The sequence below is a fragment of the Thermobia domestica genome, chromosome 17 (genome assembly GCF_964235325.1).
Source record: "Thermobia domestica chromosome 17, izTheDome1.hap1.1, whole genome shotgun sequence".
Taxonomy (NCBI): Eukaryota; Metazoa; Arthropoda; class Insecta; order Zygentoma; family Lepismatidae; genus Thermobia; species Thermobia domestica.
The window spans coordinates 9052834-9078081 of NC_137470.1; the positions used below are offsets into that span (position 1 = coordinate 9052834).

General features: G+C 38.0%; 1 protein-coding gene across 5 annotated transcripts in view; it reads right to left on the minus strand.

Moving 5' to 3' along the window:
- LOC145674562 (dynein axonemal intermediate chain 3-like) overlaps positions 1-25248 on the minus strand; it is a 141175-nt gene that overhangs the window by 45747 nt on the left and 70180 nt on the right. For all 5 annotated transcript variants that reach the window (XM_081744746.1, XM_081744748.1, XM_081744743.1 and 2 more), the window contains 3 exons: positions 15827-15999; positions 13430-13609; positions 1745-1876 (listed from right to left, as the gene is read on the minus strand). In XM_081744746.1, the coding sequence (XP_081600872.1) occupies positions 1745-1876; positions 13430-13609; positions 15827-15999 (485 nt within the window). The remainder of the gene's footprint in view (positions 1-1744; positions 1877-13429; positions 13610-15826; positions 16000-25248) is intronic.

Sequence of the window (25248 nt, forward strand, 5' to 3'; positions counted from 1 at the left end):
AGCTAGAGAATTACAGTTCCGTAGTGGCCGAGCGTTAGCGTGACTTGAAATGTATTTGGATGGTTGAATAATGTCTCGTCGTCAAATGCGGCTACAAGTTAAGCAAATTTCTGCCTTTGATTGCGGGAGAACTGTGACATATTAACACTGTGTAATTGTGGGTTATCCTTCCGCAACATTGGTGTTGGATATCGCCACAGTTATGCAGATATGGACTCGATGGCTTCAGAGAGACAACACATAGACATACAGAATTCAAAAGGCCACGTCACACCACGGAACATGGGAACAAACTTCTCAGCAACTGGCTACGGCGGCTCTGACAATCGTATCCCTAACATTAGCGCAAGAATTTGAAGTTATTATGCAGCGACTTGTGTTCCCGTGAATAATTCGATGTTGTCTGGCGGGGTATGGCAACCATTACTGTTACTCCATATGACAGCATAGCGGAGGGGTGAGTGGCTAGAACGGCGTACGCGAATGTTGCACATGGACTTTCTCTTCTCGGAAGAATCACGATTCTGCCTACAGTATCATGATGTCAACAGGTTGGGTGGGACCACGTCAAAATGTCCTGAAACGCTTGAGTTCTGCATCGCTGCATCGGGGGCATTAAGGTTTGGGGTGCCAATTGTTGGATCCAGTTGTGGTCTCTTTGGAACCCGGAAGTCCTGCATGAAGCCATTTTCCAACGAAACATCGTGCAATGGAATGTGGCACACAACGTCCTACACTTCCTGGATGAACATGATATCCACTCCTTCTTTAGCCTGTTTACGTGATATTTCGCCAATTGAACGTCAGGTTCACAATTGCACGTGTCGCCACGGGCGTCTCTGGCGGGAGGACGCGTCCCCCCCCCCAATATTTTGAAGTACAAAGTATTCAATATTTTATTCTAATTTAATTTATTTACTAACGACAGATTATCATATAAATAATAATAATTATATTTATTTGGAATATAATATTCAGACTGTAAAACGATTGTAATCGAGTTCTTGATATACCTTAGGGAGTCCGTGAAGGTAAGCAGAAAGGTAACAAAGGGAATCGAAGATAATACACAGGTTGGACTAGGTAGTACCATTTAAATCACTTTCTTTGATGCTCCCAAATTTTACATGCCAGAGACGCCAGTGCGTGTCGCATACCAAAGACCTCACCCAGCTATAGCAGATGACCTTAGACAACGTACTACAAACTATGGCTTGCCATTCCCCAGGAGGACATCGAAGGTCTTACCTTATATGCCTCGTCGTTTCGTAATCGCTTACACTTAAGTTATCTGTCTTCAACAATTGGAGTTGAAACCTCTTATTTTTGGTAATGTTTTAATATCCAGCAGTGTAGCTGTCGTTGCTTACAACTATTCAACATTCAATTTTCTGCTTCAAGTGAAGGGTAAGGGAAAAAAGGAAGGAATGTCACAAAACTGCATTTTCGAGAAAACGGCGTTTTTATAATTTAAACCGCGTAAAAAAGAAAAGGGTAGTCAAATCTTTTACCCCTTTTTACATGGACATTTTGACATCTACGCATGCATTGCATATACTGTCAAAGGAATACCAAGAATCACCAACAGATATGACAAAACATCCGATAAAGCACACACATGGACATTCCTTGTTTTTACCCCTTACCCTTCAAGTCATTATAATCACGTTGCACCATAAGCCGCAAGTTCTTCGCAACATCCATTTTTCATAAAGTAGTATTTTTTAAATATCTTTGAACCTACCTTCTGATGTTGAGGAAGCCATTGAAGATCAGATACTCTACGCGTATGTGAAGATTTCACGGTTGTTGTAACGGCAGGGCGTATTTTGGGTACAGTTAGATCTGTTTTATCTGAACATTCATACATGTCTTTCTAGAGAAAAAGAAGAATAACGGGTCAATTTCAAGCTCAAACACAAGTTCAAAAAATTATACAACAACGATTTTCTACCTGTTAAAACTTTCTGCATCGGGATAACAATGAAATGCGTATAGATGTAACTTGCTTAACAATTACTATTAAAATAATAACGATTAACCCTTTTAAGTTCTAGTATCTATTTATAAGCACTAAAGTAGTATCTTCATTATTCGATTAAAAAAGTGGTAATAAAGTATTTTACTTCGGTTTTTTGAGGGGGATTTGTTTTCTCGAGTCTAGAGGCACTGTAGAACACGTTGCGTATGGTTTCACGCCTTTCTGCGTCGAGATATAGGGGGTGATGACGTAATAACTTTAAAAAATATTTTTTGTTTATGTTTATTTTTATTATTTTGGCGGGCTTACTTTTTTACCTAGAAGATTGAATTTTTTTACACACATTCAGTGCACCCTTTAGTATTTTTCAGATTTTTTTCAGATCTCTGTGCTAAAATAGGGGGTCCAGATGGGGCAAAAAGGTAAAAAAAAAAAAAAAAAAAAAAAACGATATTTTTAACAAAAAATCTCTTTTTTCGCGATGATGGAGATATGTGAGTGGTACCATTTGAAAGTCTATTCTATTCTGAAGAGAATGATGTACGAAACATGACCCTAGGACAATTAGGGATGTCTCAGGAAATGTCTATATTACATCTGGGTCTTTTGGAGTAATCTGGGGCATTGTGGGGCTCATTGGTAAATATTTTTTTCTCGCCCTTACTGTTCAGGATAAAAGCTTGAAACTTCGCACATACATTTAGTACATCCCTTACTATTTTTCAGTTGATTTTGAGATCTGTGCGTTAACACAGGAGGGGTCCGGAGAAATTCAAAATTTAAAAAAAAATCACGATTTCTCTCAAAATTTCCCGCCTCAGGGAAACGATAGGGAAATGTGAATGGTGCAATTGAAAGGCTGTTCAATTCTAAAGAGAGTGACGTACAAACCATGATCCCACGATAAATAGGGATGATGCTGTAGCTGCTTGACCGGAAGTCTATAATTTACCTTAAAAAAAAAAAAAAATAAAAGTGGTTAAGGTGCAACCTAACTCCATCGTAACGATTCAGTGTAAACAGAAATGTAAATATTGAATCATAACTTGATGGAAAAAGCTAATACAAGCAAGTTGAATTCATTTTGCTGATCTGTTTAAATAAATAAATACACTTGCTTCCTAAGAAGTTATGAGTTAACAATTTTTGGGCTATTTTTGGAAGTACACACACAAACATATACATCACAATGAATTGTATTTTTGTGTTTATCGCCCTTATACAACACAAAGGTTAAGAATAACATGACCAGGGCATGAATCTGGTGCACTTAGCGGGTGCGCAGACCGACAAGCAAGATCAACTCCCACAATACAGGCTGTTTCCCACTAGTTGCTTTCAAGGGAGATGGATTACGAAACAAGGCCAGTAGAGCTGTATATATATAAAATAATCACAACACAGCCACACCAAAAAAAGAAAAAAAAAGTTCTGTTCAGCGGATCCCAATGTATGGATTCAACGTATTTTGTTACATACAATCCAAATTTCAAAACCCCAGGACGATTGATCGAGTCAATTTCTTTTTTATGGGCAAGAAACTTGAGCGAATTTGGATAGGGAGGATACAAAATAAATAAACAAATGAAGTTCTTAGAAGCGGACCCCCGTGTATGAATTTCATGTATTTTGTTACACAGAATCCCAATTTTGAAAATCCTAGGACGACTGACCGTGTCAATTTTATTTTATGGGCGAAAAGCATGTGTCCTCCCTATCCAAACTCGCTTAAGTTTTTCGACCATAACAAAAAAATTGACACGGTCAATCGTCCTGGGGTTTCGAAATTTGGATTCTGTGTAACAAAATACATCGAATCCATATACTGGGGTCCGGTGCACAGTCTCGCACAGTTGTATTACGTGTATCCTCTCTATCAAAAATCGCTTAAGCTTTTTGCCCATAACAAAAATTGACACGGTCAATCGTCCTGGGGTTTCAAAATTTGGATTCTGTGTAACAAAATACATCGAATCCATATACTGGGGTCCGGTGCACAGTCTCGCACAGTTGTATTACGTGTATCCTCTCTATCAAAAATCGCTTAAGCTTTTTGCCCATAACAAAAAATTTACACTTTCAATCGTCCTGGGGTTTCGAAATTTGGATTCTGTGTAACAAAATACATCGAATCCATATACTGGGGTCCGGTGCACAGTCTCGCACAGTTGTATTACGTGTATCCTCTCTATCAAAAATCGCTTAAGCTTTTCGCTTATAACCAGTAGCGTACCCAGGAATTTATTTCGGGGGGGGTCCAAACTAAATATGAAGCTATTTTATATTAAAATTGCTAAAATTGCCCCTAAAATTAGGCTAAATTTTTAAAAAGTCGAAATTTCGGGGGGGGTCCGGACCCCCGTGTCCCCCCCCCCCTCCGTACGTCCCTGCTTATAACAAAAAATTTACACGGTCAATCGTCCTGGGGTTTCGAAATTTGGATTCTGTGTAACAAAATACATCGAATCCATATACTGGGGTCCGGTGCACAGTCTCGCACAGTTGTATTACGTGTATCCTCTCTATCCAAAATCGCTCAGTTTTCGTCCATAAAGTGGCATGGTCAATCGTCCTGGGGTTTCGAAATTTGGATTCTGTGTAACAAAATACATCGAATCCATATACTGGGGTCCGGTGCACAGTCTCGCACAGTTGTATTACGTGTATCCTCTCTATCAAATATCGCTTAAGCTTTTTGCCCATAACAAAAAATTTAGACTGTCAATCGTCCTGGGGTTTCGAAATTTGGATTCTGTGTAACAAAATACATCGAATCCATATACTGGGGTCCGGTGCACAGTCTCGCACAGTTGTATTACGTGTATCCTCTCTATCAAAAATCGCTTAAGCTTTTCGCTTCTAACAAAAAATTTACACTGTCAATCGTCCTGGGGTTTCGAAATTTGGATTCTGTGTAACAAAATACATCGAATCCATATACTGGGGTCCGGTGCACAGTCTCGCACAGTTGTATTACGTGTATCCTCTCTATCAAAAATCGCTTAAGCTTTTTGCCCATAACAAAAAAATTACACGGTCGATCGTCCTGGGGTTTCGAAATTTGGATTCTGTGTAACAAAATACATCGAATCCATATACTGGGGTCCGGTGCACAGTCTCGCACAGTTGTATTACGTGTATCCTCTCTATCAAATATCGCTTAAGCTTTTTGCCCATAACAAAAAAATTACACGGTCGATCGTCCTGGGGTTTCGAAATTTGGATTATGTGTAACAAAATACATCGAATTCATATACTGGGGTCCGGTGCACAGTCTCGCACAGTTGTATTACGTGTATCCTCTCTATCAAATATCGCTTAAGCTTTTTGCCCATAACAAAAAAATTACACGGTCGATCGTCCTGGGGTTTCGAAATTTGGATTCTGTGTAACAAAATACATCGAATCCATATACTGGGGTCCGGTGCACAGTCTCGCACAGTTGTATTACGTGTATCCTCTCTATCCAAAATCGCTCAGTTTTCGTCCATAAAGTGGCATGGTCAATCGTCCTGGGGTTTCGAAATTTGGATTCTGTGTAACAAAATACATCGAATCCATATACTGGGGTCCGGTGCACAGTCTCGCACAGTTGTATTACGTGTATCCTCTCTATCAAAAATCGCTTAAGCTTTTTGCCCATAACAAAAATTGACACGGTCAATCGTCCTGGGGTTTCAAAATTTGGATTCTGTGTAACAAAATACATCGAATCCATATACTGGGGTCCGGTGCACAGTCTCGCACAGTTGTATTACGTGTATCCTCTCTATCAAAAATCGCTTAAGCTTTTTGCCCATAACAAAAAATTTAGACTGTCAATCGTCCTGGGGTTTCGAAATTTGGATTCTGTGTAACAAAATACATCGAATCCATATACTGGGGTCCGGTGCACAGTCTCGCACAGTTGTATTACGTGTATCCTCTCTATCCAAAATCGCTCAGTTTTCGTCCATAAAGTGGCATGGTCAATCGTCCTGGGGTTTCGAAATTTGGATTATGTGTAACAAAATACATCGAATCCATATACTGGGGTCCGGTGCACAGTCTCGCACAGTTGTATTACGTGTATCCTCTCTATCAAAAATCGCTTAAGCTTTTTGCCCATAACAAAAAAATTACACGGTCGATCGTCCTGGGGTTTCGAAATTTGGATTCTGTGTAACAAAATACATCGAATCCATATACTGGGGTCCGGTGCACAGTCTCGCACAGTTGTATTACGTGTATCCTCTCTATCCAAAATCGCTCAGTTTTCGTCCATAAAGTGGCATGGTCAATCGTCCTGGGGTTTCGAAATTTGGATTCTGTGTAACAAAATACATCGAATCCATATACTGGGGTCCGGTGCACAGTCTCGCACAGTTGTATTACGTGTATCCTCTCTATCAAATATCGCTTAAACTTTTTGCCTATAACAAAAAATTTACACTGTCAATCGTCCTGGGGTTTCGAAATTTGGATTCTGTGTAACAAAATACATCGAATCCATATACTGGGGTCCGGTGCACAGTCTCGCACAGTTGTATTACGTGTATCCTCTCTATCAAAAATCGCTTAAGCTTTTCGCTTCTAACAAAAAATTTACACTTTCAATCGTCCTGGGGTTTCGAAATTTGGATTCTGTGTAACAAAATACATCGAATCCATATACTGGGGTCCGGTGCACAGTCTCGCACAGTTGTATTACGTGTATCCTCTCTATCAAAAATCGCTTAAGCTTTTTGCCCATAACAAAAAAATTACACGGTCGATCGTCCTGGGGTTTCGAAATTTGGATTCTGTGTAACAAAATACATCGAATCCATATACTGGGGTCTGGTGCACAGTCTCGCACAGTTGTATTACGTGTATCCTCTCTATCAAATATCGCTTAAGCTTTTTGCCCATAACAAAAAAATTACACGGTCGATCGTCCTGGGGTTTCGAAATTTGGATTATGTGTAACAAAATACATCGAATCCATATACTGGGGTACGGTGCACAGTCTCGCACAGTTGTATTACGTGTATCCTCTCTATCAAATATCGCTTAAGCTTTTTGCCCATAACAAAAAATTTACACTGTCAATCGTCTTGGGGTTTCGAAATTTGGATTCTGTGTAACAAAATACATCGAATCCATATACTGGGGTCCGGTGCACAGTCTCGCACAGTTGTATTACGTGTATCCTCTCTATCAAATATCGCTTAAGCTTTTTGCCCATAACAAAAAATTTACACTGTCAATCGTCCTGGGGTTTCGAAATTTGGATTCTGTGTAACAAAATACATCGAATCCATATACTGGGGTCCGGTGCACAGTCTCGCACAGTTGTATTACGTGTATCCTCTCTATCAAAAATCGCTTAAGCTTTTTGCCCATAACAAAAAAATTACACGGTCGATCGTCCTGGGGTTTTGAAATTTGGATTCTGTGTAACAAAATACATCGAATCCATATACTGGGGTCCGGTGCACAGTCTCGCACAGTTGTATTACGTGTATCCTCTCTATCAAATATCGCTTAAGCTTTTTGCCCATAACAAAAAAATTACACGGTCGATCGTCCTGGGGTTTCGAAATTTGGATTATGTGTAACAAAATACATCGAATCCATATACTGGGGTACGGTGCACAGTCTCGCACAGTTGTATTACGTGTATCCTCTCTATCAAATATCGCTTAAGCTTTTTGCCCATAACAAAAAATTTACACTGTCAATCGTCCTGGGGTTTCGAAATTTGGATTCTGTGTAACAAAATACATCGAATCCATATACTGGGGTCCGGTGCACAGTCTCGCACAGTTGTATTACGTGTATCCTCTCTATCAAAAATCGCTTAAGCTTTTCGCTTATAACAAAAAATTTACACGGTCAATCGTCCTGGGGTTTCGAAATTTGGATTCTGTGTAACAAAATACATCGAATCCATATACTGGGGTCCGGTGCACAGTCTCGCACAGTTGTATTACGTGTATCCTCTCTATCAAATATCGCTTAAGCTTTTTGCCCATAACAAAAAATTTACACTGTCAATCGTCTTGGGGTTTCGAAATTTGGATTCTGTGTAACAAAATACATCGAATCCATATACTGGGGTCCGGTGCACAGTCTCGCACAGTTGTATTACGTGTATCCTCTCTATCAAATATCGCTTAAGCTTTTTGCCCATAACAAAAAATTTACACTGTCAATCGTCCTGGGGTTTCGAAATTTGGATTCTGTGTAACAAAATACATCGAATCCATATACTGGGGTCCGGTGCACAGTCTCGCACAGTTGTATTACGTGTATCCTCTCTATCAAAATTCGCTTAAGCTTTTTGCCCATAACAAAAAAATTACACGGTCGATCGTCCTGGGGTTTTGAAATTTGGATTCTGTGTAACAAAATACATCGAATCCATATACTGGGGTCCGGTGCACAGTCTCGCACAGTTGTATTACGTGTATCCTCTCTATCAAAAATCGCTTAAGCTTTTCGCTTCTAACAAAAAATTTACACTGTCAATCGTCCTGGGGTTTCGAAATTTGGATTCTGTGTAACAAAATACATCGAATCCATATACTGGGGTCCGGTGCACAGTCTCGCACAGTTGTATTACGTGTATCCTCTCTATCAAAAATCGCTTAAGCTTTTTGCCCATAACAAAAAATTTACACTGTCAATCGTCCTGGGGCTTCGAAATTTGGATTCTGTGTAACAAAATGCATCGAATCCATATACTGGGGTCTGGTGCACAGTCTCGCACAGTTGTATTACGTGTATCCTCTCTATCAAAAATCGCTTAAGCTTTTTGCCCATAACAAAAAAATTACACGGTCGATCGTCCTGGGGTTTCGAAATTTGGATTCTGTGTAACAAAATACATCGAATCCATATACTGGGGTCCGGTGCACAGTCTCGCACAGTTGTATTACGTGTATCCTCTCTATCAAATATCGCTTAAGCTTTTTGCCCATAACAAAAAAATTACACGGTCGATCGTCCTGGGGTTTCGAAATTTGGATTCTGTGTAACAAAATACATCGAATCCATATACTGGGGTCCGGTGCACAGTCTCGCACAGTTGTATTACGTGTATCCTCTCTATCAAAAATCGCTTAAGCTTTTTGCCCATAACAAAAAAATTTACACTGTCAATCGTCCTGGGGTTTCGAAATTTGGATTCTGTGTAACAAAATACATCGAATCCATATACTGGGGTCCGGTGCACAGTCTCGCATAGTTGTATTACGTGTATCCTCTCTATCAAAAATCGCTTAAGCTTTTTGCCCTTAACAAAAAATTTAGACTGTCAATCGTCCTGGGGTCCGGTGCACACATTTTTTTATTTGTTTTTGTATGTGTGTATGGGTGTGTAATCAGCTCCTGCAAGAAGACTTGGCTTCAGAGTTTTACAACTGACATCTAGAATCAATGCAATTGTTTGACGAATTCATAGATCAACGATGTGGAGTTAATCTATGACGTTGTCTCATTGTGAAATTTTTGGTTGGCCCTAGCGTCTGAAGAGGTCCTCGCACGATATAGCATTATTGCTTTTTTTGACCTTGGGATAGTTTCTTGTGAACCGTGGGTGCCATTTCTGGAATACCTGATCCTTCATTCTGGTCTTAATATTTCTCGTTGTCACACCAATGTACGATTCATTACAAAGACAAAATATTGAGTAAGTGAAAAATTATCAACAAGATAACTCGTATATATTTAATCAGGCTCGTATCAGAGTTAAGAGGTGATTTTTGACATAGACCCTTGTATATAATGGAATCAGAGACATTTTTTGCTGCGGATCTTACATTTAAATAAAATACAAATTTACATATAAATTGTTGAGTTTTACCATTTAATATGCCCACTACTGGCGTGAATTTACATTTGTATGCTCGATGGCATTACGATCCTAACTTGAGTTGATTTTGAATTTAACGTCCCTTTCAGCAGCGAGGTTATACGTAAACCTACTGATTAACGTGGAATCTGAACCACATGAGGTCCTGCCGGGAAACGATAGCGACGAATAGTTGAGTCATGAACGTGAGTTTCTGCACGAACAAGATCTTTTTGAAGACCAAAACTATTCTTCTCTGGGTCCATTTTACTTGCCCATAACAATAAGAGTCATCTTTACCGGTTGTTGCGTGTATTTTAACAGCACTTCCTCTCCTACGTGGAGAAACAGAACCCATTTTCTTCTTGAGCTTAAGAATTTTACTTAAATCACTTTGGTAATACCATGCTTTGCAGCAATTTCTCTTTGGACTAAAAAAATGTTTTCGTTCAATGTCACAACAGTTTGCATCTTTCTTGGACTAACGTCCAGTTTGCATTCCAGAGATAAAACGTAACAGGAAATGAGAAAGTGAATCTTCATATACCAAAGTACACCACAACTCACCCACATTCACAATCTATCTAAAACATGACGTTCTAGAAATACTGCTACTAGAAAGAAAGAAAAAAATAAAGAGAGACAATATTACGTGGGTGATTCAGAAAGTAATGCCTCCAAGCCAATAATACTCCAAACATTCTGAACTGTCTATCATTCGTGCACTGATGTTTAGGCTACAGAATGTCACTTGTTTTATCTTCCTATCTTTTCTCGTTCCAGAGTAATAGAGCAATACATGGCATCCAGTGGTGAGGTCCGATTGAAACGGGGGACTGCCATTGAATTTCTGACTGCAGAAGGTTTGCGCCCAGGAACATTCATCGCTGGCGACGAGTCGTGGATACACCATTACGACCTGCAAACGAAGAGTCAGTAGATGGAGTGCCACCACACGTCCTCCTCTCCTCCGCAAAAAAATCAAAGTTGTTCCATCTGCTGACAAAGGGTTTTTGACATTCTGCTTCATCCTGTCAATAGTCAGAATCTTGCGTTCTGTGACTTTAAGAGCCAACGCTACAGTTATGACGCGGAGGTGGAGGCAGCAGTTCGGCATTGGTGTTGCCAGCAGCCACCACAATTCTTCGCAGACGGCATGAAAAAGCGTGTTTCGTGTTGGCGGAAAAGTGTTGCCCGTAATGGGGACTATTTTGATAAATGATGCCACCATTTGTAACTGACATTGCAAGCTTTCCACTGATGCCTGTATCGGTGTTATCTGTCAAACGCAAAGAAAGATATCACCTTAGAGGCATTACTTTCTGAATTACCCTCGTAGAAACTACAAGAATCCAATTATGCTGCAAATTGAAGTTTGATTCTATTAATTTCCACAAGGGTGTATATTCAAGCAATATTTTCTGGCTATTTTTACTAATTTAGATGTAAAACAAAGGAATAATGAAAACGAGACCCCTTTTTAAAGTATCTCCACTCTTATTTCCAGACTTTTAGAACTAATTTTCTAGATTTTGCACCTTGACAATAGCAAGTAGTGCAATAGCTTGTATGCGCACTACTGCCACCTCACGAAGGTATTCTTTCCATAATCATCAAGAATTTAGGATTTTAGATTACTGGGCTTTCGGCATCTAAGGCCATTTAGCCCTTCACGTTTATGAGGGATGACGTTCCTCGGCGAGCACACAATCCGGGGAAAGGGAAGGAAGAAAGGATTGTGGAAGGAAGGAAGCGGCATGGGACCTATAAATTAGGTACCACACAGGCATTTGCCTGGTGCGAATCAGGAAAACCCAGGAAAACCTTATTCAGGGTGGGTGGCCTGAAAAAGCGCTTTGGTTTTTGACCGAGTGGTCCCACCGGGAATCGAACCCCATAATCATCAACTAAGACAGTATTAGTAATGTTTCTTAACTCTTCAATGAAAAACGAAATGGAATTTTTATGTTTAACATACCTTCGAATAGCCCTTTAGACTAAGGGAGACGATGATTAAGGCAAGTGCATGATGATGGAAGAATTGGTGGAATGAGAGTGTGAGGGGAAACCCGGAGAAAAACTACGGACACCATGTTATCCGCCACAAATTGATTTGGCCAAGAATCGAACCAGGAATCCCACCCACCAGAGGTAAACGCTCTATCAGTGAGCCACCGTGCCCCCAATTCTTCAACCAAATCTCTTAGTGATGTCAATAAGCTATAGGCTCTCAAATATATGTTAATTTAAATATTGGTTTGTGCCTGCCAATAATGGGACTTTTTTTTTTGTGTGTGTGTACTGGAAGTGGGCTTTATGTTTTTGACTGGAATTCATTCTGATTCCCATAAAACTTTTTTTTTTTTTTTTAATAATAAGATTTTCTTTCTCCCGTGTTACAGTAAACTTAATTTTAGTACGAATTTCTTCCAACACCTTCAACAAAATTTATAATTTCAAACAGGAGAGCAATTACAATGAAATAAACATTTAGACTGGACAGTTACATAAATAATTTATATGGTTTATAACAGGTAAATATAATGAAATAAATTGCGCAACAATGCATTGTGACGTAAGAAATGATAATTTTTGAATGAAATTACCGGGCAATTATGAATTCAAGTTGTACTCGAATCTAATGCACACCATAATTTTCCATATTGTGTGTGGAGATAAAAGGTACGAATTAATTCACGTAAAATCGGTATACATTTTAGCTTAAATGAAATGATGGGTTCGATATATGTTTAAAAGGGTGTTCTTTCCTATGCTAAATTAGCAATAGCATCTCAATCCGCTTTATCTTTGAAGTACGCTATCGTGCTGCAATGCGGATCATGAGTTCCTTAATCTAATATAAATAAAATAGAGTTTGGTTGTGTGTCTTTGTGCGGCCTGGGAACCAGACGAGTGGACCGAGAGTTACCAAATTTTGGTCACGGGTACCTTCGTCCAGGACCCAGACCAAGACGTTTTCTTTTTTTTTTTTTTTAATTCGAACCATGGGTGTCTCAGGGGAACCGTTTACTGGGACATGTACAAGTAGTAGAAAATGACTGATGTTAGTGTTGAATTCATAGTTTTCGCAGTCGCTGAGATCAATGGTGAAACTCCGATCACATTAACTTCCAAATTCACCCCATTCGGCTACGGGCCAGACGTCACCGGGGGGATACCGAGACATCTAAAAATAATCTAAAATGACCGATATTAGTGTCAAATTTATAGTTTTTGCAGTCGCTGAGATGAATGGTGACACTTCACCAGGCATTGAGTTCCAAATACAGCCTAATTTTTTCGTTGCTCAGTTTGTTTACGTAGATATTTTATCTGACCCATGCGAAGAATGGGTATTTCAGCTAGTATTAAATATTCTTTGCTGTGCTACATTAGCAGTAGCATTTCAATCCTATTGACCTTTAAGATATATTAAAATGGTGCACTATAGTTCATGAGCACACTAAGATTACATATACACAGAAAAAATGACAGAGGACTAACATTTCTGTAAGCTGACTTGCGTCTATTCATTCGTACCATCCACATCGTAATGTGACCTCGCAATTTACGTTTATTACTGCTATTAAAAAGAAAAAAGTGCTTACAACATAATCAACAAAAATATTTACCAGAATTTGAAGGTTACTTTCATCAGGCGGTGGCTTTTCTCGACGCGCTGTAAAAGTTTCCACTTTGTGCGTAAGATCCCACACTTGGATTACTCCACTTTCGCAGCCTCCAGCAACAATATTTCCTTCTCCTGGACAGAACTTGACAACGGACACTTGTTCAGTTGTGGTTAGAGTCGCCTGAAATGCAATCACAGTCAGTAGCAAATCACGAAGCAATAAACAAAATAAAAATTGTTTTGTGTTCGGTTCACCTCCGCTTATTGTTTTAGATTTTTTGTTTCTATCGTCAATGTTCTTCATCTTTCTTCGCATTCTCTTTGCATGGATATCACGCTTTCAGACTCTGGGTCCCCTGGGCACTTGACCAGTGTGATCTATATATCTATACATATATAAATGTAAGTGACGATGTTTGTGACTTAGTAACTCTTCAACCACCTGACCGATCTCGATCAAATATTCAACATTGATGAGGTTTGGGTCTGGAATAGTTATCATTTCAGTTTGACGATTCAACTTAGAGGAACGGGAGGGAGGAGATATATATATAAAAATGATCAAGAATGACCGATATTACTGCCGAATCCATAGTTTTCGGGGTCGATGAGATCAACAGTGACACTTCCGATGCCTTTTAAATCAAAATTTTATTATATAGATTACTTATTGTTTTCTGATTTTTCATTATATTTTCTTTGTTTCTATCGATTTGAGAGCGCTTCAGTAATAGTAAAACGTGACTGAATAACGGAACATATTACTAATTTTTCTTATTTTAACCCAACAAAGCGAGCAACTGACGCTAGTTACTTAAAAAAAGCGGACCTGATTGGAAATCTTATGTGTGTTCTTCAAGAAAAACATACGTGGAAACTTTTTTCCAGCTATCCCTTGTACAATACTTTCTCGTGAACTTGCCTCAGTTTCGTAATTAAAATTCGTTGTGGCAAAATATTTGTACGTTCTACACTTTGATAAAGGAGATTCTGATTCGAATAAGTAGTTCGTATTCCATATTAAACTACTAGTGTACGTTTAAGACATTTAACTTCAAACAAAACAAGTTACACAATCACTACGTTAAAATACAACGTGTCCATAAAAGTACTATCATACTTTAAAATAGTATTACGCCGCTTTGGATAATTGTATTTAAACGAAATCGGTCACATTTGAAAGAAAAACTCATTTTTTACTGTACCTCATAGATATTGAATGTGGGCCCTACGAGTAGCGATGCACGCATCAAGACGATCTTCCCACTTACGCCACACACGCTCCAACATATCTGATGAAATGGCCTGGATGGCAGGACTGATACGAACTTGCACTTCTTGCAGGTTTTGAGGCAATGAGGGTTACACAGACACAATTCTTTACGTAACCCCATAAAAAGAAGTCACAGACCGGTAAGTCAGGCGACCTCGGCGGCCACTTGTAGAAGACTTTATCATCATCTCCCTGAATGGCCTTTCCTTTGATGACATATACAGCCACGATCCACAAAATCACGGTACTACTCCCAAATTGACGTGTGTGTAGCAGCCTGATGTTGAAACCTCTACCTAAAAGCATGCTGAGCATGCACCAGACTCTGCGTGCTGTGATATTCCAAAACACACAAACTTCGCCCTTGTAGGGTCGCCATAACTCCTTACAACTTATTCTTTAATAACAACACAACACAACGAAAGGAAATAAATTTACGTTAGCACATTAAAGCATAACAGTACAGGAACATAAAAGCTTCCCAATGATCTCAGCAGAAACAGCAACTGCCTGTTAAATATCCAGCAATGAACCAATATCGACTAATCACAAAGTAAACATGAGTGAATTCACTTTTTCAGTGTTTCATCACGTCCATTATTGACATGTACAAAAATATTTGAGTTTTTCTTTCAAATGTGACCAATTTCATTTAAATACAATTATCCAAAGCGACGTAATACCACTTTAAAATACGATAGCATTTTTATGGACACGCTGTATATTCAAATCGGTAAGTTACATTATCAGTACGTTAAAATATATTCAAATAGGCAAGTTACACTATACGTTAAATATATTCAAATGGATAAGTTACACTATCACTACGTTAAATATATTCAAATGGGTAAGTTACACTATCACTACGTTAAATATATTCAAATGAGTAAGTTACACTATCACTACGTTAACTACATTTAAATGGGCAAGTTACACTATCACTACGTTAACATACGTACATTCAAATGGGCAAGTTTTACAATCAATACGTTAAAATATATTTAAATGGACAAGTTACAAATATATTCAAACGGGCAAGTAGAAGGGTACACAATCACTACGTTAAACTGTATTCAAATGGGCAAGTTATATTAATACCACGTGAAAATATACTCAAATGCTTACCTTGGGCAACAGGGTATCCGCGAAGCTCCAAATTAAAACCGGACTCGGTGTATCGTCCTTCTGTACCTTTTTCTTTCTGATATCTGTTTTCAGAGACAAAAATTCGCATTCATTGTCCTTCAACTCATACCTTTCCAGAGAAGCTTCATTGCCATATGAAACTACCACAACACCTGAAAGGAAAACAGATGACAAAGTGCTGTGGAAACTATAAATGCATCTTTCTCTTCTAAAGTATGAGCATCGGAAAATTAAAACATAAAGAATGAATGTACACCTAGTTTCATACAGAAAGCATGGTCAAATGTAACTCTTGGTGAAACAAGTAGTCTCAAGATACCATGAAACAAGGAATAATTGGCACGAAAATGACAAATAAACTTCTGAACACAATTTGAATTTTTTCAACAATAAGTACAGTTACTAAATTCTGAATGAGGATCAGAAGTCAACAACTGATCCCTACTATTAACGCATAGTGCATTTTGATAGCATCTATTCGAATATGCACCATACTAGTGTCCACAAGGAATGTGTTATTTATAGTTCGTTCATTCTACAGGAACGAAATCACGGAACATGCTCATTTCGTTTCTGGTAGAACTAATTAGGAACGTGAACGAAAATTTCAGTTAAATTTCGTTCCTTTCGCAATTGCTCAAGAACTATAGTTTCATTTTTACAATTTTGTTAGGTTGAAAATTATGTCAGACAATAAGTGTACCTTTTTAAAGTACGAAATCATGAAGTTTGGAAGAAGTATGAAACATTTTTTTAGACATAGACTGACAACACTAGCTCTGCTGTAAATGATAAGGATACCACGGAAATGACCAAATATCTGCAGTAAGGCATAATATTGATTATGGTGGAACAAGGCGTAAGTTGTTCCTCAAGCTCTCGAAGAAAAAGAAAATTCCGGTTCTCTTTGGTTGCGGTTTCTCTCCGTTCTCGCGATATTGGAAACTTCCGCCTCGGAAGGTGACATTTCAGATGCCTATAGCGTCCAAACGAAGCCACATTCACCCAAAGTTCATATGACATTTTTGCTTGTTTTTACCCGTAGATTCTCCTCCCAAAGTTTCCGTTATTAGTGCACGGCCACCTTGTATATAAGCGTTGTTTTAAGCGCTATCGCATCGCAGTTTGCTGCAGAAAATCAAAAGAAAAATTGTATCGCAAAACGCGATACGTCTATGATCATATTTTATTACCGAAGTGGATTATTACTACTATTATTATTATTATTATTATTATTATTATTATTATTATTATTATTATTATTATTATTATTATTATTATTATTATTATTATTATTATTAACGAAAAACAGTCTATTATTGTCTTTCCATCATGATAGAGTGGTTCGCTTTCGATCTTACATATTAAAAAAGCTGGGTAAAAAATCCGATGTTTCCCCTTAGGTGTCTGCTAGGTTTAAACAATCTACTGGGAACTACAATTATTCTGGAAATATTCTCTGGAACTAACGGCAGAGACTTTATTCTACCTGTAACGAAAGCGGTTGAATGTGCTTTCGAAATTCAAGTTCCGAGCTTACTTTTCGGAATCTAGATTACTAGCTATAACATGGGACTCTCTTCTGCCCTCGTATCTCTTCATAGTTATTTCATAGCATTGCCTCAAAAATATTGTTGCTCTTCTGTTGTGCATTGAAATGACGAAATAAAATTACTGTTCGGTATTTAAACTTTTAAGAAATGAAAAAAAACTAAGTGAATCCGAGTAGCACTTGCCTGTAATATGAATTAGGAAATAAATATTTGTGTGTGAGGTTTTATCGTAAAAATGAAGGTTCGCATCGTCAACAGCTAATTCCAATTCCCCGTTTCTTTAAGTCATTATGGATTTAAAACCTAACAAAAATCTTCATATGGGCACATTCAAAACTAGCTAAAAGCTTAGACAAATTATAGAATGTTGAAGTTATACCATTTTAAAAATACAATTGTTATTACTTTTTCCCTATGTTGTCTTCCATTACCATACTGGTTTGTGATACACACAAAAGGTTTATCATTTCATGTCTACATAAGAAAATAAAGTAAATAGGTAAATAAATAATGTTTCTTTCAGCGTCAAAAGTGCGACACAAAACTTATAAATTGCAATGCAAATGTAAATTGGTGGAGTGACAAAGTGGGAGGAAACGGAAATACTTCGAGAAAACCCATGATGTTGTCCACCACAAACTTACTTGGCCATAGATCGAACTCTAGGGACCTCACGCACCAGAGGTAAGCGCTCTACCACTGAGCCACCGTGCCCCTCAAGAAAACCGTTGTGAAGTTCGATAGAGCAAATTGTGTCTTTGCTGAAAGAAGTGTAATATTGCTTTGATTTAAATGAAGTGTAAGTGCATTTCATTTTCGTGTTTGTCAGTACCAAATATAATCGTTAAAAAAAAAAAAAAAAAAAAAAAATGTGACAGAAGTAAAACTTTCAAATCCAGAAATTTACCTTTAAACGTGAATACCTTACTTAAGTTGTTTCAATTGTCGTTTTTCGTCGTAGCTTTAAGGGCCAAGTAGGGCTAAGAAGTAAAATGTTTAATTAACTATATATGAAACTACATGAGCTGACATAAATTATTTAGCACTTCCTGTAGGGCTATAATGATTAAATGTGGCATGATTGTAGCTTTTCGGAACTAACCGACAGAAAAATTGCCAAAAGTGAATATTTTAAATTTTTAGGGGGTCTAAAGGGGGCATGAAGAATTTCCCCATGTTACTTAAATGGCCTTTTTTGAACCTATAATCTCATGTTTTAGGTACTTAGAATTGGAATAAAAACTTGAAATTTGATATGCTTGAACCTTTTGTTAGTGTTACCTAAGTGAATCATCAGAAATAAAAAATTCCAATCGTGGAGTGGTTTTATGGGGAAATGAAAAATCTTTCCCATGTTATTTATATGGGATATCTTCTACACCCCAAAATGTTTAAACACTTCCGGCAGGATTAAAATGATAAAATTTGGCACGATTGTAGCCTTCCAGGACTGACAGGAAAATTGCCTAAAGTGAATATTTTTAATTTTTAGGGGGTCTAAAGGGGGATGAACAAATTCCCATGCTATTTAAATGCGCGTTTCCTTGGGATACAACACCTTATCTTTTAGATAGTTGAAGTAGGAAAAGAAACGATAGAATTGTGGGTTCAAGAGGTGCGAGGCCGTAGGCCGAGCAAAGACAGCCTGTGGCAGCAAAGCTTCCGGAAGGGCAGATTCAGGAAATATGAAGAGCAAGTTCACGAAATTCACTATTGATGCAAAGGCCGATAAAAAAGAAACCCGAGGCCGTAGGCCGAGCAAATTCGGGAGTCTGGGGGCAGAACCCTCAGTTCGCCAAACGCTAGTCTACATATATAAAAATGAAAATTACTATGTTTGTGACTTAATAACTCTTGAAACACCTGACCGCTCTCGACCGATTTCAACATAGATGAAGTTCAGGCCTAATGGTTTTCATGATTTCACTTTGACGATGCAACGTACGAGAGGAGGGGAGGAGGATATATATTTACCAAAAGAACACCGACAGCGTGTGGGAGGTGATTCCTCACGCCAAGATAAGACAAAAAGTATACACCAACCTAGGTGCACAAATTCTTCCTTTCGGAGTTATAGGCTGCCAAAAACATGAAAAAATGAACTTTAAAGGTCCATAGCTCCAAGACTATGGAACGTATCATAGTCGGTCAAAACCTCACTTAGAAACTAATATGTGCTCTATCCAAAAATCCATGTTTCAGGATCCTAAAGTACTCACGCAACAATTTTTATACAGGGAGTTTGGCTACGGGCACATAATTTGAAGTACTCACCAACTATCTCTATAAAAATTGTTGCGGAAGTACCGCAGGATTCTGAAACATGGGTTTTCGGATAGGGTACATATTAGTTCCTAAGTGAAGTCTTGACCCGATTATATATATATATATATGTGTGTGTGTGTGTGTGTGAAAGTTACTATGTTTGTGATGGGCCGTGGTGTTTCAGTAGTACAGCGTTCAACTCTGGTGCCTGGGATCCTTCGTTCGATCCCAGCTCGCGCCAAGTAAACTTTGTGGTGGACAAACCAAGTGTGCGTGAGTTTCCTCGGGGTTCCCCGTTTCCTCCCACTTCCTTCATTCCACCATTTCATTCATTTCTAATCATCACTGTCTCCTTTAGCCAGTGTTCGAAGTGGAAAAATAGCAGAGGAGGTATGTTTTATTACGATTTTGACTCGACATACCGGCTATCTAAATGTTAAAATACAATGATGGTATCTTGTCTAAAAGATTGCATTCCTATTACGTAATGACTCAAAACCATGGGGGAATTTTCGTAGTTAGAGGTAGGGTATGGAGAGATTTTGGCCCTGCTCCAACTTTCTGCGAATAATAAAAAATATCCCCTTATGTTGTCTTTCACACAGAGAATTATACACGAAAATGCTCTAAACATTTGTTTTTAATAACAATTTTTGCGGGTAAACTTTCGGACTTCCCACTCGACTGAAGTATTCCAGACCACCGGAAGATGGTTATCCAATTATTAGAAAGACGCAAAAATACATTTTAATGAAAGTATGTAAGCTTCATCAATTTAATATTCTTGACACCCCTCAATAACCGAAAGCTTAAACAAATTAACAGATATTTTTAATTGCATAAAGTATTAATGTTTTATTTTCTTAATACCGGACTCAGGTAGACACACAATATGTCCCGGCGAATTCATAACAATACTTTCTCATTTCAGTTTAAATGAGTCGCCTCAACATATTGCTTTTTGTTTGGATTGGGCCCATGACTGATTTTTTTTCTGTCTTGTGACCATTATCTGCAACCAACACGAGTTCTTTCGTAGGAGCAAGAGTGAACTCCTTTGAAGACACCTTATTTTAAAAAGAAAAGATAGTAAAAATATAAAAAATGTTGGTGTTGCCAACTCAGAAATTATTTCTACATAAGAAATAAAAACTTTAAAGTGCAAAAAAATTCGTCAGTTACTGTGTATAAAAACGGATTTGTTAAAGGTATATTAACATCCACTTTCCAGTGACGGTATGTCTTGGGATGACTTAGAAACCAGAGGCGGTATGTCTTCATCACTGAGAAACCAGAGGTGGTATGGCATACCACCGCATACCGTCTCACTTCGACCACTGCCTTGAACCTAATCGGCATAAACGTGGGGCGTAAAACTTAAAAATTTAATTTCATTTTTTGTGTTTGTGATTTAATAACTCTTGAACCATCCGCCCCATCTCAATCAAATTTTCAACATAGATTGTTGGGTATTGTATCTGTTGCCCATTGCTCATATTGTATTTCAGTTGACCAATTTTGTTGTCACATCTGTACACAGAGATGAAAATAAAGCAGATGAAGCCTCACGAGCCGGGGGCTCGATCCTCTCACTACCCTCAGCCAATCAAGGCTCGCCCCCTGGCGACCAGGACAATAAAACCTGGGAGCCAGGTGGCAGAGCCTCAGTTCGTGAAGCTTGAGGATAGCGGGAGAACCGAGTGACTTGCGCGCGTGGGGACTTCGATTAAACCTGTTCGAGCCTATGATGGTTTTTATCATTTTACTTTGACGGTAGAACCTAAGGAAGGTGGACGGAAGGGATAAGTCTTGAACCGCCCGACCGATCTCGATCAAATTTGCTACATAGATGAGGTTCTAGCCTGGGATGGATTTTATCATTTCAATTTCACGGTCGAACTTTTGGGATGGGGAAGTGATATTTAAAAATGATCGATATTAGTGTCGAATCCGTAGTTTTCGGAGTCGTTGAGACGAACAGTGACACTTCCGATGCGGTTTAAATCCAAATTCAGCATCCATTGCCGTTTATGCCCAAAATGAAAGTATTCTCCCCATGCGAAGAACGAGGAATCTGACAGTTTTAGCTAAAAACGTAATGCTTGGATTTGAGGTGTTTGTAATTGAAAGATTAAAGATGATTCTAAAGGAAACTGTTCTGTAGTGCCATTTCTACAGTAGAACAAGTGATAGATAAGGGATCTAAATTTGTTAGCAGTTAAATGTGTTTAATTAAAGGTGAATATCCATTCTAATTTGGCGGAAATTTAAAGGAATAGTTGTCATGAATATTGAGGTTAAAAGTAGAAGTTCGTTGGACTAAAGTTCGTAATTAATGAGAATTTAATTGACTTTTAAATACTAATTGACTTTGCCATTAGAAATAACGGTCAATTAATAAATTAATAAAATGGATTTCTTTTTTAATATTAACGTTAAAGGGCTAAATAATTTGTATTATTTTGCATTTCTTCTAACGTTCAGTGTAGTTTCAGTTGGGTTGAGTAGGTACTCAAAATTCTTTAACCGAAATCATAGTTCAAAAATTTAATTGAAATAGTTCTGATTGATTCCCGCGTGTGCCAGGTTGGGAATCATTAATATTGCGTATTAGTTTAAATGATCACATTTAAGAATGTTCAACTAAAATAGCGTGTCTAAATATTTCTGGATTTAAATATAATTGAGTTTAACCCGTAAGTGTAGGAAACATCGTGACCCACACTGTAGTAAAGTCAAGGCCAGACTCAGAGCTGAGGAACGCCAGGATTTAGTAACAAACACATTCTTGTCTTTCTTCTTTCCTTGAAGAAATCAAGTGAATTGTGGTTTTTGAGTTTGGTAGTAATAGATGTAAAGTAGGACCAACATTAGCAGTGGGATCATCGAATCTTCTTTCACGACTATACGTTTGAACAAAACTGAAAACTATAAATTATTTGCTAAAGATGTAATCGTTTAGCAATAAACTTTCCTTGACTCGTATATCCAGTTGGAAATGGAAATTTGTAAATTACTAAATTACTTTGCCTTCTGAGCTTTCAATGAATTCATTTGAATTATTCATGGCAATTATCTTGTAGTATTTATTCATCACCAGCTATTGCTGTCGTGTTTGGTGCGAGCGGTCCCGGGTTCGATTTTAGGTGGGGACACCTGGTCAAAAAAGTGTAAAAGATTTTTCACGCCAGCATCCTGTGTGAGGTTTTCCTAAGTTTTCCTCATTCACACCAGGCAAATGTTGGGGTGGCACCTAACATATAGGTCCCACCTTCTATACACTGCTACTTCTTTTAATATAGAAATGACACCTTAAGTATAGACTCCATCTTCACTCTAATCTCTATATTAAAACAGGAAGTGACAGAAATGCACAACTTCCGGTTTCAATACTGATCTACGCACAGAAAGAACGATGGGAAATAGCGAGTTTTTTTTTGTTATTATATTGGAACCGATTTACCGTTTTAAGAATAGATACTATTCTCTATCTTAACCCTCTATTCAAACCAAAAATGGCTGAAATCAACAACTTCTGGTTTTAACGTTAATCTCTGTAAATATGGTAGTATATAAATGGATACTGATTTCTGCAATCAATTAAGTGTCCCAAGAATATATTCTGTCTCCATGCTAGAGGGTTCCTACTGATCTGGAGAAATCTATTTCCCTGACTTTCTCTGACCTTTGACAGGAAATTCCCTGACTTTCGTGACAGGTATCGGATGACGTTGACACATAAATAAGAAATAACGGTGAATATTTATAAATGAGAACATTTATTCTATAGAGATAAATAGTAGTCAATTGCTCATACATACAGGAATAAAAGAAAACAGCAGTATAAACCAAATAGGTATTATAATGGTTAGCTAAACTGAAATTGGTGTACAATTAATGTCAGAAAAAAAATATTTTACAGAATTTCCCTGATTTCCAGTTTTTTTTCTGAGCTTCCCTCACCTGCACCACTTTCCCTCAGTTTTCCCTGATTTTCCTGACCAGTAGGAACCTTTTTTAATCTCTATATTAAAGTCGGAAGTAGTAGAAATTTACTATCACTTCCGATTTCAATATGAATGACAAAATATCACGCCATAGACACCAAAATTCTCCAAGTGGTGTACACCTGATGCTATTATATGTTGATTAGTCTGCATTAACATGTTGACCGCCACTATATATTTTGACCTTTCTCATCTGTGCGCCACGGGCAACAATCCGCCACTAATACTTTGTTTTCGCCTTTGTTTTAACCCCATAAATGTATAATTTTCTTTGTGTATGGTTTTGCATACACGCGGCGTGGATTGACTTCTACGACATATGTATGTAATAGCATACACACCTATAAGCGAACGTGAAAAAGTACAATCTATAAATGTATGTATGGAAAACCATACACGAGGCGCTCCATGAAGGAGCCGTGTGTATGGAAATCCATACACATGGCAGCCAAATCAAATAGCCTATTGAAATCGGACTGTACTTGTATACGCAGAGCCACGGGAAACCTGAAAAACTGTTCTCTTTGAGTTTTAACCTGAAAAAAATTGTGATTAATCTATTTGTTAGTGTCTACTAATTAGTTGAAGTACAATTATTGACAGTGTTCAAAGAGGGGGAAAAAAACAGAGGCGGTATGTTTTATTACGATTTGATTCCACATACCGGCTATCTAAATGTTGAAACACAGTGAGGACATGTTGCCTAAAAGATTACATTTCTATTTACATAATGACTCAAAACCATCGAAGAGCTTCTCCGTAGTTACTGAGGAACGATATGGAGCGGCTTTGGCTTCAATCCCCCCAAATTCCAGAAAAAAAGTAAAAAATATCCCCTTATGTTGTATATACACGAAAATGTTCAAAAACCGAGTTGTTCTATTAACACTTTTTGAATAATTTCCGACGGGAAAACTCCCAGACTTCTCACTCGACTGAGGGGTATTCCAAACCCCTGGAAGTTTCGTCCCTCACAGCAAATAACACCTAAACAATCCGCTCATGGTCAAAACGACGGCATTTATATGCATTAAGGCAAAAAGACACGCGGATAGGTAAGAAAGAACAATTAAATATGGCACAACAAAATATAAAACGCAAACTCTACATAATGGCTTCATCCCTGGATGTTCCATGTTACTTTAGGTCTCTTTCATGGTGTTGACATCATCTGTACTTGTGTGTCCCTTTCCAACTCAGGATTTCACAAATTCTTCTGGCTTAAACTGTTCCAGAGGGAGATCAACTAGTTTTTGACTGCATTAACTATATTTTTTTCTGTGAATTCCAGATTCAGTTGTGTATTTCTTCATCACTGTAGACACAAAAGAATTCCGGGCAAACTCGTAACAAAACTTTCCGATCTAAGTCGCCCCAGTGCAGTAGCTTTGGTTTGGATTCGGCCCATGACTCATTTCTTTCTGTCATGTGACCCGTATCTGCAACCAACACGAATTCTTGCGTAGGAGCAAGGGGTGAACTTTGTAGATACCTCATTTTAAAAGTGAAAGGTAGGAGAAAGATAACAAAATGTCGGTGTTGCCAAATTAGAAATTATTTCTATACAAGAAATAAA